This window comes from Giraffa tippelskirchi, chromosome 4 (genome assembly GCF_054371585.1).
Source record: "Giraffa tippelskirchi isolate mGirTip1 chromosome 4, T2T-mGirTip1v1.2.pri, whole genome shotgun sequence".
Taxonomy (NCBI): domain Eukaryota; kingdom Metazoa; phylum Chordata; class Mammalia; order Artiodactyla; family Giraffidae; genus Giraffa; species Giraffa tippelskirchi.
In genome coordinates, this window is record NC_137278.1 from 37,742,741 (window position 1) to 37,757,393 (window position 14,653).

The window sequence follows — 14,653 nt, forward strand, 5'->3', positions numbered from 1 at the left end:
TAAACCTTGGCACTGCCTGCTCCTTCTTAACTCTCTCATATCCTTTTCAGCCTCTTCTTCTCCTCCTCTCTGCCTACCCTTGATGCAAGGGTGTCCCCTCGGTGTCCCCCTGCTACTAGACTCACTCCCAGGCAGAATGCTCGCCCCGCCTACTCTCACCTAGTCTCATGGGTCAAATTTCTACCTGTCTGCCCATGGCTCATATAAGCTTCCAATCCAATTACCAAATCTTAGTTGTAAAGTAAACATACCACAGGTATAAAAAAACCCCAAACATCACATATTGAATAATTCTTCCCCAACCTGCTCCTCCTTTGGCATCCTGTCTTGAGTATGCCATGGAGCACCGCCAACATCCAGACAGGCAATGACCAGACAGGTCATTATCACCTCCTCTCTCTCTGCCACCCCTTCACATCCAACTTCGACCATGTCTGGGGGATGTTCTGTCTCATCTCCCCTCTTGCCTCTTCCTGTCCAGCCCTGCTCCACTGTCTCCTTGGCTACTGCCTTGGCCTTGATCATCTGTCACTCATCCTGTGAAGTTTCCTGATTGGTCTGGAGCCTGAGCTCCAGATAGTTTCCTGAGCCTGGAGTTTACCTCCAGGCTCCCAGTCCTTTCTACTACTTGATTAATAACAAATTTCATTGCTAGCTGGAATGGATGCTTGTTGGTAATGAAATAAATCAAGAAACATCTTATTAGCGGTGTGAATTTAGGCAAGTTACCCCTCTGTGCCTTGATTTTTCCATTTGTAAAACAGAAGGAAGAGTAGCAGTTTCTAATTTTGAGGGTGTTGGTGAGAAATGAAGGAGTGAGTGCAAGAAAGGCCCTCGGGACTATGCCTGACTTGTGGTACATGCGTCACCCAGGTATGCCCTTCATCCAGGTGAGCTGCTATCATGAGCTGTTCTGGCCAAGGTAAGACCAGCTAGTTCTGATTGTAGCCTCAGTGTTCTGAATTCTAAAAGTTCCACAAATGAATCCAAAGTCCCCATTCTGTGTGGCATAGAAAACAGTTGGGGTAATCTATACATCCTATACCTTGTTGTATTTCTGTCAATACATCAGATAGCATTTTATGCAAGAGCTGAAGCTTCAGAATAAGTGTGTTTAGAATCAAGAGGATGAAGAATAACTCTTAAAAGTCAAAGAAAAGTACATAATAAGGTTCCTTGGCTTGATTTTCTGAGAGGAGGCAGAAGTTTTGTCATTTCAAGACAGTAGCTACTGCGCTTATAAATAACATCCCTTTGGGATGAGAAGAGCCTCAGGAGATTCTTCCAAGTGGTCGGTGGGCTTTACTCACAGCCTGGGGGGAGCCTCTAAGTTGACTCCACTTTTTCTCTCAGATCTGAGTGTCCTGCATGCATGGCCCTCTCTACAAGGAGGAATGCTTCTGCGAAGCTTAAAGATTCTCCACCATTCTGGGAACCCTCCACCAAAGTGTATTAGCTGACATTTATATATATCTTTCTTTCATATGAAATTGACACACTTTGACTATCACACGAGAAGTGTACCAATTCCAGGTTTCCCAATTCTACCCCAGCCTGATAATCAATATCTTCCAATCCACAAAGGCTGGCAAACTGGGAATTCTACATCAATGCTCACTTGTTTCTTCCTAAACAAGCAGACCATGCCAGGAGGTTTGTGAGGCCCATCGCTCAAAGCATCTTGGTGCATGAGCTTTGTGGCTGCCTTTCTTTCCTTTTTTGGGGGTGGGAGGAGGGGTGGACAGGCAGCAGCTGTATCTTCTCTTCTGGTTTGTCTGCCTCAGCTACTTGGAAGTTAGTCAGAAGCTGGGAATTTTGAGGGTAGTTCAATTTAGAGGGCTGTGAGAGACTAATACTAATTTTTTATACCTTAAAATATATAGTAAATATTGTGACTCATGCTTCTCCTTAAATGAAACAAATGAATGCATAAGTTAGAAACTTCCCCTACACATACCCACACATAGACACACTCACACATGGTAATTTTTTTTTCTCTCTTCTTTCAGTCTTTGTTTAAAACATGTTTGGAACCATTCTAAAATGTAGCCAGGAAGGGACAAAAAAATGTCTGTTCAACATCAACAGCACATCTGACAACATTCAAGTCTTCAGTGTGGCTTACTGGACGGCATACAGCTTCGTTCAGTGCAGTTTCAGCACTGAATGCTGCTTGATTAAAAGGTCAAGGTGCTTAAGGCCAGGGATGACAAGTTTGCCTGAAAGAAAATGAACAGAAGACCACCGGCTTCCCGGCACTGCGAGCAGCACAGGCCGGTCTGGCTCTTCTGCAGAACGCAGTGGTCTGCAGGGCCAGCCAGGGTCTGGCTTTTGTCCTTCGGCTGTCATTTCTGTCATTGCCAGTCAAAGGGAGGAGCTACTGGAAAAGGAGAAAAATCATTTCTCTGAAGGCTGCAAGCCTTCCAGCAAACTTGAAAACAGACCTGGTTTTAATCTTTCTGGTGGCCATACATCTGGGCATTACTTAACTCGCCTGAAGCGGTCAGTCCCAATTTAATGAGAAGCACGGGATTGCTGTAAATCCAGGGGGTGAAAACCGAGCAAAGAAAAATTCAGGCCAAATATCGGAAAATTTCCTGATCATGAGCCTGGAATGAGGAAAGGGTGAAGTGTGGTCAGTGTGGTCAGTGTCTTAAATTAGCCTGGGCGACGGCAGGGAGCAGCTCGTTGTGGACTCCTTCTCCTAGTGAGCTCCCTTGGGGTGTGCGGAGGCAACATGCTCCCCTGCTTCTCTGGTCCTCAAATCTATTTCCTGGAATGCTTGAGAAACCGAGTCAAATGCAACCAGTTTAAAGGTGTGTGATTCTGACCACCTTCACCGGGGAACCAGGACTCTTTCTAGAACTTTCGGAAAGTTTTGCCCTGGGTGGAGATGTTCTCCCTGTTGATAGTGGGGCAAAGAGTGGGTGGGCCATCCTCTGTGAGCTGCCTGCCCCCATCCACTCTCTGCAATTCTCTGCCTTCCTTGTTCCATGCCTTGGAAGTGCAACCTCAACAGATGGCATCATCTAGCTTTCCTTTGGTCTGGCCAACAGGTAGCACCAGAAGATGACAGCAGACAGATGAATGGATAAAGAATATGTGGGGCATGTGCATGTGTGTGTATGTCTGTGTGTGTATATATATAGTGGAATATTACTCAGCCATCAAAAAGAATGAAATAATGCCATTTGCAGCAACAGGGATGGACCTAGAGATTATTACACTAAGTGAAGTAAGTCATACAAAGATAAACATTATGATATTGCTTATATGTAGACTCTGAAAAAACATGATATAAGTGAATTTACTTACAAAACAGAAACAGACCCATAAACATAGAAAATGAATTATGGTTACCAAAGTGGGGAAGAGGGTGGAGGGATAAATCAGGAGTTTAGGATTAACATATACACAATACTAGATATACTAGATATAGAATAGATAACCAACAAGGACCCTACCATATAGCACAGGGAACTATACTCAGTATTTTGTAATAACCCATAATAGAAAAGAATCTGAAAAAGAAAAAATATATATATAATGGAATCACTTTGCTGTACAGCTGAAACTGATACAACATTGTAAATCAGCTATACTTCAATTTAAAAAAGGAGAGAAGAGGGCAAGATAACGGGAAGGTTGGTACTTATTCCTTCTACTCCCTCCCTGACCCCCACTTTCATCAGTGGCTGCTTTCTTATAGGGCAGGGGTCTGCAAACATTTTCTGTATAGGCCCAGAGGGTAAATATTTCAGGCTTTGTAGGTCAAGAGGCAAACTCAAGGCTGTTGTGTAGGTGTTAATAAAATCATTAAAAAAATACAAAAACCATTCTTAGCTTGTGGAGCATACTAAAACAGGGAGCAGAGCAGATTTAGATTACTGACTCCTTCTCTATGGCCACAGCTCCCATTGGGCGACCTCTACTCTGGGGCTGCAGCTCTCACTGGATCCAGTAACACCCTCTCCTCTCCTTGCCCTTCAGGCCCAGGGATGTCACAGCTCTCACTGTTGAGTGCCTGCGTGCCTCACCATTGCCACGGATTCTCTTAACCCTGCCCAGATCTGTGTGAGTTCGACCCACTTTTGAGTGTGCCTTCTGTTTCCTGCCAGGATCAAGACAAATCCAGCGAGAGGGTTCAGGAAAGGGAAACAGAGTCTACGGCACAGCTTGAGGCTGAATGCTTTGTCCAAGGCCTGTGGTGTGTATAAACATTGTGGCTGGAATGGGGCTCATCGTGAACCATGCATGGGGTTACAGTCCAAAGGCTGAGGTTCTGGTGGAGAGTCTGCTCTTCTTCTGAACAGTGTACATTATGACTTTTCAATTCTGTTCTGTGCTTCTACTCAAACTTTCTTTTTCTTTCCCTTCCCTTGCCCATCTGGCCCAGATACACATAGGATGACCTCTTTTTCTCTCCTTGCCTCAAAGAGATAGCAAGAAGAATGTCACCTTCTTTGGGCCGAGAGTACCAAAGTGATCTGTGTAAGTCACAGGAGAAAGTCTATCCGGCATGATGCTCTGGGTGTGGTTTCATAATTACATCCCACGCATCGGCTCTATTAACAAGAGGTGGAGGAATCCCTACTCCATGCCAGGTACAATGCTGTTTGTGGGTGATTCAAAGATGAATTAAGCATAATTGGTGCCTCTGGCAGGGATCAAATCTGGTTAGGGGAAGACTCACAAACAGGAGTGGTCACACGAACGAGCTGTGCTACGTAAGCCTTGGTGTTAGCTGCTCCAGCGGCAGGAGGAGCATTCATGCTTTCTCATATCCTAACAAAGGGGTCCTACAGAGGCGCCTAACGAGCCCACCAGCATCACAGGTTTTTTCCAGCTGGCTTTTTTGGTGATCTCTTAACATGCAGTTTTCCAACCACTCAACATTAATCCAGCAGCTGCATTTGGGAGAACAATGGACCCATGTGAAACTTAGGATGTCTCCGAGGCATGATTGTGGTCACTTTGCCACACACCACGGTTCCTGCCCTCAGGGAGCCTCCTCTGGAAGGCTGGCTGGTACCTTGGGTGATCTCTTGTTAACTGGGCCCCAGCCCCAAAGCTGCAGGTCAGGCTTGGGGCCTGAGGGTGTTCATTTCTAACAAGCTCCTGATGCTGCCCATCCAGGGACCACACTTTGAGAACCAGCGTGCACACACACACACACAGTGACCAAAGCTGAAGAGCAGGGGCTGGGGAGGGAGTGGTAATCGATGCAGCAGTGGGGTCTCCCTTAGGGAGTTTGGATGGGAAATTTGAAAAGGGAGATAATTAGGGGAAAAAAGGAGTTTCACTTCATGAGAAAAAGTGGGCAGGTCACGAAGACCAGGGAGACTTTGAAAGCCTTTTGTGAGACCGAATCATGAGGTTTGAGACATTAGGCCTGGGAATTTGTGTTTTTAAAGCTCCTACAGGTGACTGATTCTTAGCCAAGTTTGAAACCCTCCATAGACTCAATATCCAGCAGTACCTGGCACACAGTAGGTACACAACAAATATTCAATTCAACTGACACTAATTCCAAGTGCGTGTTGGGAGTATTTTGAGATTTCTAAATCTAGTTGTCCGTATGCTCATTTGTTTCATAAAACTCAGTCCTAGACCACTAGTTAACAGATGAATAACATGCTCTCAAGCAAATATGAATTCTTCAAATAGAATTAAAGCTCTCTCAATATCCAAGATTACAGAGATGAAATCCTGGCTCTTACCAAATATGTTGTATTAGTCACAAGGTACAGATTTCTGAAAACAACATAATAGAAAATCCCCTTTCGCCTTCATCTGAGATTCTCCTTGGCTCCTTCCTGTCTGCGCATGCATGCACGCCACTGAATGTTCCACATTAGAATATAATTAGAAGCAAACAGCTGTTAGTCAAGCAAACTACATTTGGGCCACATTTTTTCCAGAGTTCAACCCATTGCTCTAGGAGAGGGGGTGGCTTATCTTAAGAATCTCACCACTTGAAACACAACAAACCAAAATGACAATGCACTGCGATTAGTTCTAGAATGAGGTAATTCAACTGAGCAGAGACAACTACCAAGAAAGTTTCCTCCAATGTTTAAAATGGTCACTTCTTTTGATGTCATGGGAGAAGAGCTGCTCTGAAATTAGCAAATATCTCAGTTTATCACTGGAAGAGGGGTAAAGCTGTGTGTGTGTGTGTGTGTGTGTGTGTGTGTGTGTGTGTGGTGGGGTGGGGGGGGCAGCTGCTGATGAGATCTGGTTCTTTTTTTAAACTTTTAATTTTATATTGGAGTACAGCTGATTAAGAATTTTGTGATAATTTCAGGTGGACTCAAAGGTGAGCAAGGGGACTCAGCCATACATACACATGTATCCATTCTTCCGCAAAGAGAGCTGGTTCTTATATTGAGTCTTTCACCAGAGGCCTTGGAGTTGGCAAGTTCTGTCTGCAGCACAGAGCTAGAGGGTGCAGATCTGAGTTGGAGCCTCAGATTCCAGACAGACCTGGGCAGCAAAGACTCTACCACTTTAGTTTTTCTGGTAGACTATGTCAGTCTTTTTGGCTACAATTTTCTAGTGCTCTTTGATAGTTGGCATAGTGCAGATGCCTGGGAAGACCAAGGAGCAAGGGTGTTGAACGACTCACATGAACTCAAAGACATCTGCACCCGTGAGGAAGAGAAAAGAGGCCTTTAGGAAGCATTAACTGCCTCCTATGACTTGAATTTCCCAGTAAGTCAAAAAGGCTTTCAGTTAAGCTTGGGGAACTGTGAGGGGGAAGAGAGATGCTGGAGAAACAAGACATTTTGTTCGCAGCCAGGGAGAATGAGTACTAGACTCACAGCCAACACAGCCCACTTACACCAGCACATGGCTTCAATAAAGGGAAATGGGCTTCTGTTGTGGCAAGAGGGATAGACATTAGGCATCAAGGAGAATCCAGCCATTGTTGTTAGACTATGGAAAGCCTACCAATGAAATTATTGAAAGTTATAATGATTCTCTGGGGTTACCACCCAAGTCACTTTCTTCAAGTCCACTCTCATTCCACCACTTTGCCATGGGGATTTTAAGAAGCCCAGCTCCTATTGCTGGGCATATAGCAGGAAAAGATGAAAACTTTCATGCACCCCAGTGTTTACAGCAGCACTGTTTACAATAGACAAGACATGGAAACAACCTAAATGCTCGTTAACAGATAAATGAAAAAGAAATGTGATGTATATATATATATAAATGAAATATTACTCAGCTGTAAAAAAAAAAAAAAGAATGAAATAATGCCATTTGCAGCAACATGTATGGACCTAAAGATTATCACAGTAAGTGAAGTAAGTTAGAGAAAGACAAATACTATACATTATCACTTATATGCTGAATCTACAAAAATTATACAAATGAGCTTATTTAAAAAACAGAAACAGACTCACAGACACAGAAAACAAGCTTATGGTTTCCAAAAGGTAAAGGAGGGGAGGATAAATTAGGAGTTTGAGATTAACAGATAGACACTACTATACATAAAATAGGTAAACAATAAGGGCCTATTGTATAGCACAGGGAACTATACTTAATATTTTGTAATAACCTATAATGGAAAAGAATCTGAGAAAGAATATATATATACATGAAACTGAATCACTATGCTGTACACCTGAAACTAACAAGACACTGTAAATCAACAATACTTCAATTAAAACAAAAAAGCCCAGCTCTCACCTTGATATTGTGGAAACTGAGAAAGTATACATTTAAACTTTCAAGTCCATGATTTGAGAAATTTGTGTCTTTGTGATAAGCTGGATTTTGGTTTGATATCATCTCAAGAGATTCTGGTTCTTTCTATGTAAGTGTTTTACAAAGAGTGAGGACGGGTTTTTGAGTAGAAAGAGGCACACCTTGATCGGAGAATACCACTTCCGGGGAGAGGAGGGCCGGCGCATGTTGTTGTTGAGATTTCGGGGTTCAGGGAATTCGTACTCCTGCTCCGGCATCTTGACTCTTGCATTCTTTGCCTTCTCCAACTTAGCGCCTTCTTCTGTGGAGCCTTTTTCTCCCCAACGAACCTAAAATAAATCACATACAAAAAACCCCACAAAATGACAAAATAAAACATGATGCCCCTGGAGAACAGGTATCACAAATAACTGTACGATGTGCTACCCAGTCCTCATTTCTTTTGGGTCATGAGGACCAGAGAAGAGGGGTGGAGTAGAGAAAGGGAAAGGGGGAGGGGCTGGAGGAGCAGTGAAAGCGAGCAAGGGGCGTGGGTATTTGGGGGAGGAACCACCCAGGGCGTGGGAACAACACACGCAAAGGCATTGTGGGCCCAGTAAGAATTCTAGATTTTATTCCAGTGATAGAAGCAATCACTGGGTGAGGGTGGGGGGACTTGAGCTAACGAGTGAATTGCTCTGACTCCCAGTGGACAAGACACCGGGGTGCAGAGGTAAAAGGCTATACTCGCCATCTCTTCATTGATGCCTCACGATTCACATCCCCATTAGACCTTAAGTGTGAGTTTTCACCATTTTGCTTTGGTTTTCTGTCACTGAGTAGTCAGCACGTAGACATGCGTAAGTGAAGCTGTCCTTACCTCCATCCTTTTAATGCCTCCAACGCCTCGGCCACCATAATAAGAAGCATCTACCGTAGGCCACTTTTTCTTAGGCAGACCATCATCATCTTCTTCCTGCAGAGAGATTGTGACACATGAAGGAAGCAAAGCACCATTGTGTCCACTATGGCAAAGCGGATGGGAGCAGACTGCCTGGGTTAAATCCCAGTGCCACCGTTTACTGGGCCTTGAGCAAATCACTTAACCTGTCCAAGTTTATTTTCCTTATCTGCAAAGTGGGAATAAGAGCAGTACGACCTGGTTAGATTGTGTTGCATTCTTGGAATATGTTCTCTTCTGCATCTCTACTCCTTTATAGTATATCTCATCTAATCCTGTCTACATGTTAACGCCTCGTGAATTTACATCTTTGTCCTTGACTTCTCTGATCTCTGTTGGCACTGACATCTTGGGGACTAATCAACTTCTCCACAATACATGTCTAAAAGAAGTCCTGATTTCCCCACCTCAGATTGGTTCCTGCCGTAGTCTTTCCCTCTGCCTGGGAGTCACGCTTGAATTCTCTCTCCTTCTGCTTCCCCTTCCCTATCTCACCTCAATTTTCCAGCAAGTTCTACTGACCTTAATTCTAAAAGATCCCCAATTCATGGCTTCTCCAACTCAAGCTCCATTACCACCTCCACCACCCTGGTACCAAGGCTCCATAAGCTTTCTCCTGGGTATGGAGATAGTCTCCTAACTGACCTCTCTTACCTATAATCCATTCTCCACAAAGCAGCAGAATAAATTCCAAACCTCAACTCTGACTTGAGAGCTCTGGCCTTTACTCACCTCTCCAGCCTTCTTCCTTCCACACTCCCCTCTCCCAGATACTCTGAGTGCATTCCCAGGACATCCTTCTCAAGTAGCCCCAGTCTTTTCATCCCATCAATCTATTTTATTTCTAGTTTTTGCTCTTATAGGGCTTCCCAGGTGGCTCAGTGGTAAAGAACTTGCCTGCCAATGTAGGAGACGTGGGTTTGATCCCTGTGTCAGGAAGATCCCCTGGAGGAGGGCATGGCACCCCACTCCAGTATCCTTGCCTGGAAAATTCCATGGATAGAGGAGCCTGGTGGTCTACAGTCGATGGGGTCACAAAGAGTCGGACACGACTAAACAACAGAGCACACACATGGCTTGCTATTTATTTATTGTCTGTCTCTCGACACTGTAATGGAAGTTTCAAGAAAGCTTTTGTTTATTTGTCATAGTTACCATTGCAGTCTCGGCTTTTAGAACAGCACCTAGTACATGGTAGATGCCCAAGAATTATCTGCTGAATTTACAAATAAATTAAACAAGATGATTCAAATAAAGCAGTTAACTAGGTGTCTGCAACTTAGCTTACTGACAGGAAGTTAGCATTTACTATGCTTTTTAAGATGAAGGGAGAAAACAAGAGGAACTTGTAAGCTTATGGGTGGAAAAGGGAGGGATAAGAGAGGGATAATTAGCAAAACTCATCCTTATCTTGGCGCTGATTCCTGTTGTGGGGAGAAAGAGTCACCATCTGCGGTCCTGGATGGGCTAGAGGTTGGTGGCATAATTTCCCTTCTGGATAAGGAAAGGAAGCTGACAATGGAGTCTGCAAAGCAGATTAATGTGCTCAGAACAAGCTCACCTCCCACAGCCTTGGGTTGGAGGCATTTGGGGAGGCAGAGTGGAGTCCCATGTGGGGCCACTGCTGTGTGGAAAGGGGCAGGCACGGGACAGGGTACATGCAAGGGTCCGCAGAAGAGAGATCAGAGCCAGAGGTGACCAAGCAAAGCAGTAACACAACACATTAAGACCTTCAAGGTGACTTTCTGTGCTTGTGATGGGCAGGCTTCTTTTTAAAAATTAATATATCTAAAGGATTGTGATCACATTCTGGCAGCTGACCAGAATGGGTCAGTCTGCATGTGTGTGTGTGTCTTAAATTAATCTGTCCTTCTTGGATGTGGGGCTGTGAGTCCTGAAGGCACAGTGGATTCTGTCGACCCTTGTATTCTAAATCTTGCACAGAGCCTGGTGCATAGTAGGTGCTCAATAATTGTCAGTATTGAATTCGTGATGTCACAGCTGGATTTATGTAGCCTTTAACATGTATGTACTGGTCACCCTTCTGAGTGCTTGACATATATTAACCCAGTCATCTCTCAACCGGCCAGTGATGTAGGTGGTGCTATTACACCCACTACAGAGGAGAAATAGAGAGGTTAAGTGACTTAGTCACCAGCTTGGATGTGGCAGAGCTGGATTTGAGCCCAGGCAGCCACACTCTTGTTTGATTGTTTTGCAGTGTTGACAAAATTCTAGGTTTTGGCCTTTTGTGTTTTGCTTTTCCAATCATTTGATGCTTTCAAGTAAATGCAGTTTTCTACTTCTTACCTCTTGTACCTGCTAAGACTTCTGACTACATTTGCCAAAATAATAAATAAAAACAAACAAAAAAGACACCAGCAAGAAAATACTATAGCTCACAGTATCTCACCTTATAATTTCAGAAAGTTTATGATGCCAACCAGGAGCCTTATATGGTTAAACATTACCACCAGAATGTGTCTGTGTCATATATGAAACAGGGCTTCCAAAACCCTGGGCATGCCCGGTCAAGTACTTAACTGAAATTAAGTCACCCTAAACTGAACATAGCAGCACAAAGAATGTATGAAATTCCAAGAATAAAGCTGCTCTATTCATTAGCGCACTGAAAGGGTCTCATGCGTCTCCTAATTTTTTAAATGACAGGAGCACAGATGTTAGAGACCATCTAATTGGGATTTTTCACTGCACAGAAGAGGATAGCCAGATCCAGAGAAATGAAGAGACCAGTGGAGTGGATTTCTCATCTGGCTTGCCTTGTCGGGTATTCCCCCATACTTGCACGCATAGCTGCCCTTCCCCCTATCTCTTCCCACCCCTGGGCTCTATCCCTCCGCTGTTGCCGGGTACCCAGGCTGGGCTGACCTTTTGCACATGTGCAGGTCCTGCATCCCATACAGGAAATGCCTAGACGATAATCTGCTCCATGTGCTCCTGATGCAACCAAGCCTGCCTTTAATCCTCTGAGCTGAGCTTGCAGGCCAAACTCAAACAACAACAGCAAAAGACAACACAAAGGCCCATGGATTGACCAAAGGGAGAGTCAGAATTTCCCTTCAGTTCCTATGGCTCTGTTGACACATTCTAGAGACAGAAGGGTTTTGCAATCTTCAGAAGAGAAGGGAATTTTTTATGTGGTTTTTTTTTTTATTTGGCCATAAATTGATGGAGTAAAATCATAGATAGTCCCCAGCAATTTCAGTGACAGAATTGGCAGCACCTGAGGTGAGTCTCTACCTCTAATTAAATAGCAGGGCTTTGGGGGAAGTCCCTCTCACGCTGCCCTTTAAGGATATAGCAGGGAAGGGAAAAACCACCAGTACAGAGATCCCCTATGATAAATGGAGGACAGACTGGATGAGCCCAACTGCTTTGTGTCAGCAAAACCATAGGAATCAGGGATTTGTGGGCAGTCAGCAGAAGATGAGCAGAAGAGTGGAACTGAACTCCAGGAAACTGCCAGGTCCCACTGGAGAAGACGTCCAGGAGAACCTTCCAGGAATGGAATGACAGGGATGGTATACGTGTATATGTATGTCCAAGTCCCTTCACTGTTCACCTGAAACTATCACAACATTGGAAATTGGCTATACCCCAATACAAAATGTTTTTGGTGTTAAAAAAAATTAAAAATAAAAAAGAAGGGGCTGTTTAATGTTCTGTTTAATTGGCTGCACTGTATTGTAACCCGCTGGTACTTTTAAACCTTCAGTAAAACTTCCTACGCAGGTGGCTTTGTGCCAGTTGTGCCTTTGGGGAATAGAGGGATCTGACTTATTAGATGGTATCCAGCAAAGGAAGAAGAGGAGATAAGACAGAAGAAGCAAGTAGTAGGAGGCAGTGGTGCCTGGAGCAACCACAGAGATTAGGAAGGGATGCTGGTTTTCCGTCAGCGGAAGTTTTGTTTAAATTTTAAAGGATGTGGTGGCCCCAGACATCCAGTTGGCTGATGCTTGGGTAACACGAGTGGCAGCACGTGACTCAGACAGGGAGGCCTCTTCTGACCTGTTCATCCAGGCAGACCTGGACAAGAAAGAGCTGAGAAATAGAAGTCTGATGCACACATTCGGGAGTCCATGACTGGTTTAGTCCTCTGCTGCCTGCACGCACTGCACGTTTTCCATCTTTCCAATCATGCCAGGCTTTTATATAGCTCCATGCTTCAACATTCACAGTTCCATACGGTTGAAACAAACTTCTCCTGCTTCTTTTACCCATCTTTTAAGATATTGCTCAAATGTAACCTATTCCATGAAGAACTCCCTGATTCCCCAGGGAATTCACTGCTCCCTTCTTGTGTTTGCCATGGTTCCTTGTATTGACCTTCACTCACTCAACAAATATTGACCTTTTAGTCAGTTATTAAGCAAACCAGCAAGGAAAGGGGTGAGATTACTGATCCTGGGGATCTCTCACTCCTCATGCAGACCATGATGTGAAGAGCGCCTCCTAGAGTTGTGCCAATGGTGGCCCTCTGAGACTCAGTCTACAAGTTCTTTAACACTCCTGCTTCTTTGATATCCATTTGGCAGAAGAACCAAATGGCCATTTTGACCCAAATAGGCTCTCAATCTCCAATTCACAATGGGTAACAGTAGGACCCATCTGTAGACGGGAAAACATAACTGAAACAGAACGGAGCCCAAGGAAATAGTTTTAAACCAGCCTTTGAATTCATTAAAAAGTTCTTTGAACTGTTGCACGTCTTAAAACCTTATGATAAACCCTACGTGCCCTCAAACAAGGGCCCTATATTTGTCCATTCCTTCCTTTACTCACTCAGACAATTGTAGTTGTGCCTCTACTGCAACATGTTCTATTTTGAGAAAAATAGAATGTAACTGTCAATGAGATTGTTTACATTTATAGAAGAGTAAGTTTTGTGAGGATGATGATATGAAATAAAGGATGGAAGCCGTAGAAACACCCAGGTCTGAGAGGCTCTGGAGGGCCGAGCTTAAGGAGCTCTGGCTGTACTGTGTCCTCGGAAGTCTCTGGGGATAAGCCAGAGAGGTCAGCTTCAATGTCTGTCTTGGAGACGAATTCTTCAAAATGAACTGGCAAGTCAAAAAAATTCATCAACTCTTCTGTGTAAGTACAAAAAAAAATCCCAGTTGACTTAACTGATATGTTTTGGTACCATCCTATCTGTTTACATACACATAATGATTAACACAATGACTGTCCTGTGTTTTTCAATGAAGAATTGTGTGTGCACTTTTAAAGCAATTGTGTGTTTATTTTTTTAAACTACTGAATACAGAAGACTGAATTTGGGTCTGTTCTAGGACTTCCGATTGGAGCAGACACGTGTGTATGTAAGGGTGTATTTGTGCATATGTGTATCAGATGTGTCATATGTCCACTGGAAAAAAAAGATGCCTGGCAGAAACTTGGCTCTTCACCCCTCCACAGTAGGATGCTAGTCTGGCTGTTTGTGTAGACACAGCTGTGAGAGGGACCAGGTCTGCTGCTGTTAGGGAGTTCAAAACAACAAGACACGTTGTTTAATTTTTCTGTAGCCCAGTTTTTCCATCTAAGAAATTCTTGCCACAGAGAAATCATTAGCATCAGTGAGCATGATGATAAACCTGGAAATGAATTCATAATTTAAAGCCAGGTCTTATTATTAATTGGGTGCTCACACAGTGTCAGTTCACTCAACACATGTCCCTCTCCCTCTCAAACAATCAGATAATGCATGGAGGGTGATGACCTTTAGAACTAAATTAGCAGGTGAAGTATTCCATTATTGATTCTTCCATAAACTGCCAATTATTTGGAATAACTAGAGACAGTGAGGAGTCCTCAGTCTAAGGAAAAGCTCTTCTTAGTTGCTAAAATTTAGCTTTCTTGTTTTTGTGGAGAGCTTGACATTTCAAGTAATTTTTCTTTGTCTTGTCTTTATACACAGAGATATCACTGTCAGTTGCTCAGAATCTATAGCTCCAGAAAGAATGAAGTGGCTGG

General features: G+C 43.8%; 1 protein-coding gene and 1 long non-coding RNA gene across 2 annotated transcripts in view; one reads left to right on the plus strand and one right to left on the minus strand.

Moving 5' to 3' along the window:
• LOC145546768 (uncharacterized) overlaps positions 1-3,114 on the plus strand; it is a 31,880-nt gene extending 28,766 nt beyond the window's left edge. The window contains exon 12 of the long non-coding RNA XR_014083247.1: positions 765-3,114. This is a non-coding gene — a long non-coding RNA (uncharacterized LOC145546768). The remainder of the gene's footprint in view (positions 1-764) is intronic.
• The window catches only part of ANTXR1 (ANTXR cell adhesion molecule 1), a 250,291-nt gene that overhangs the window by 64,057 nt on the left and 171,581 nt on the right, over positions 1-14,653 (minus strand). Inside the window, exons 15-16 of the mRNA XM_081594569.1 lie at positions 8,579-8,674; positions 7,881-8,048 (exon numbers count right to left, since the gene is read on the minus strand). Coding sequence (XP_081450695.1) covers positions 7,881-8,048; positions 8,579-8,674 — 264 coding nt within the window. The remainder of the gene's footprint in view (positions 1-7,880; positions 8,049-8,578; positions 8,675-14,653) is intronic.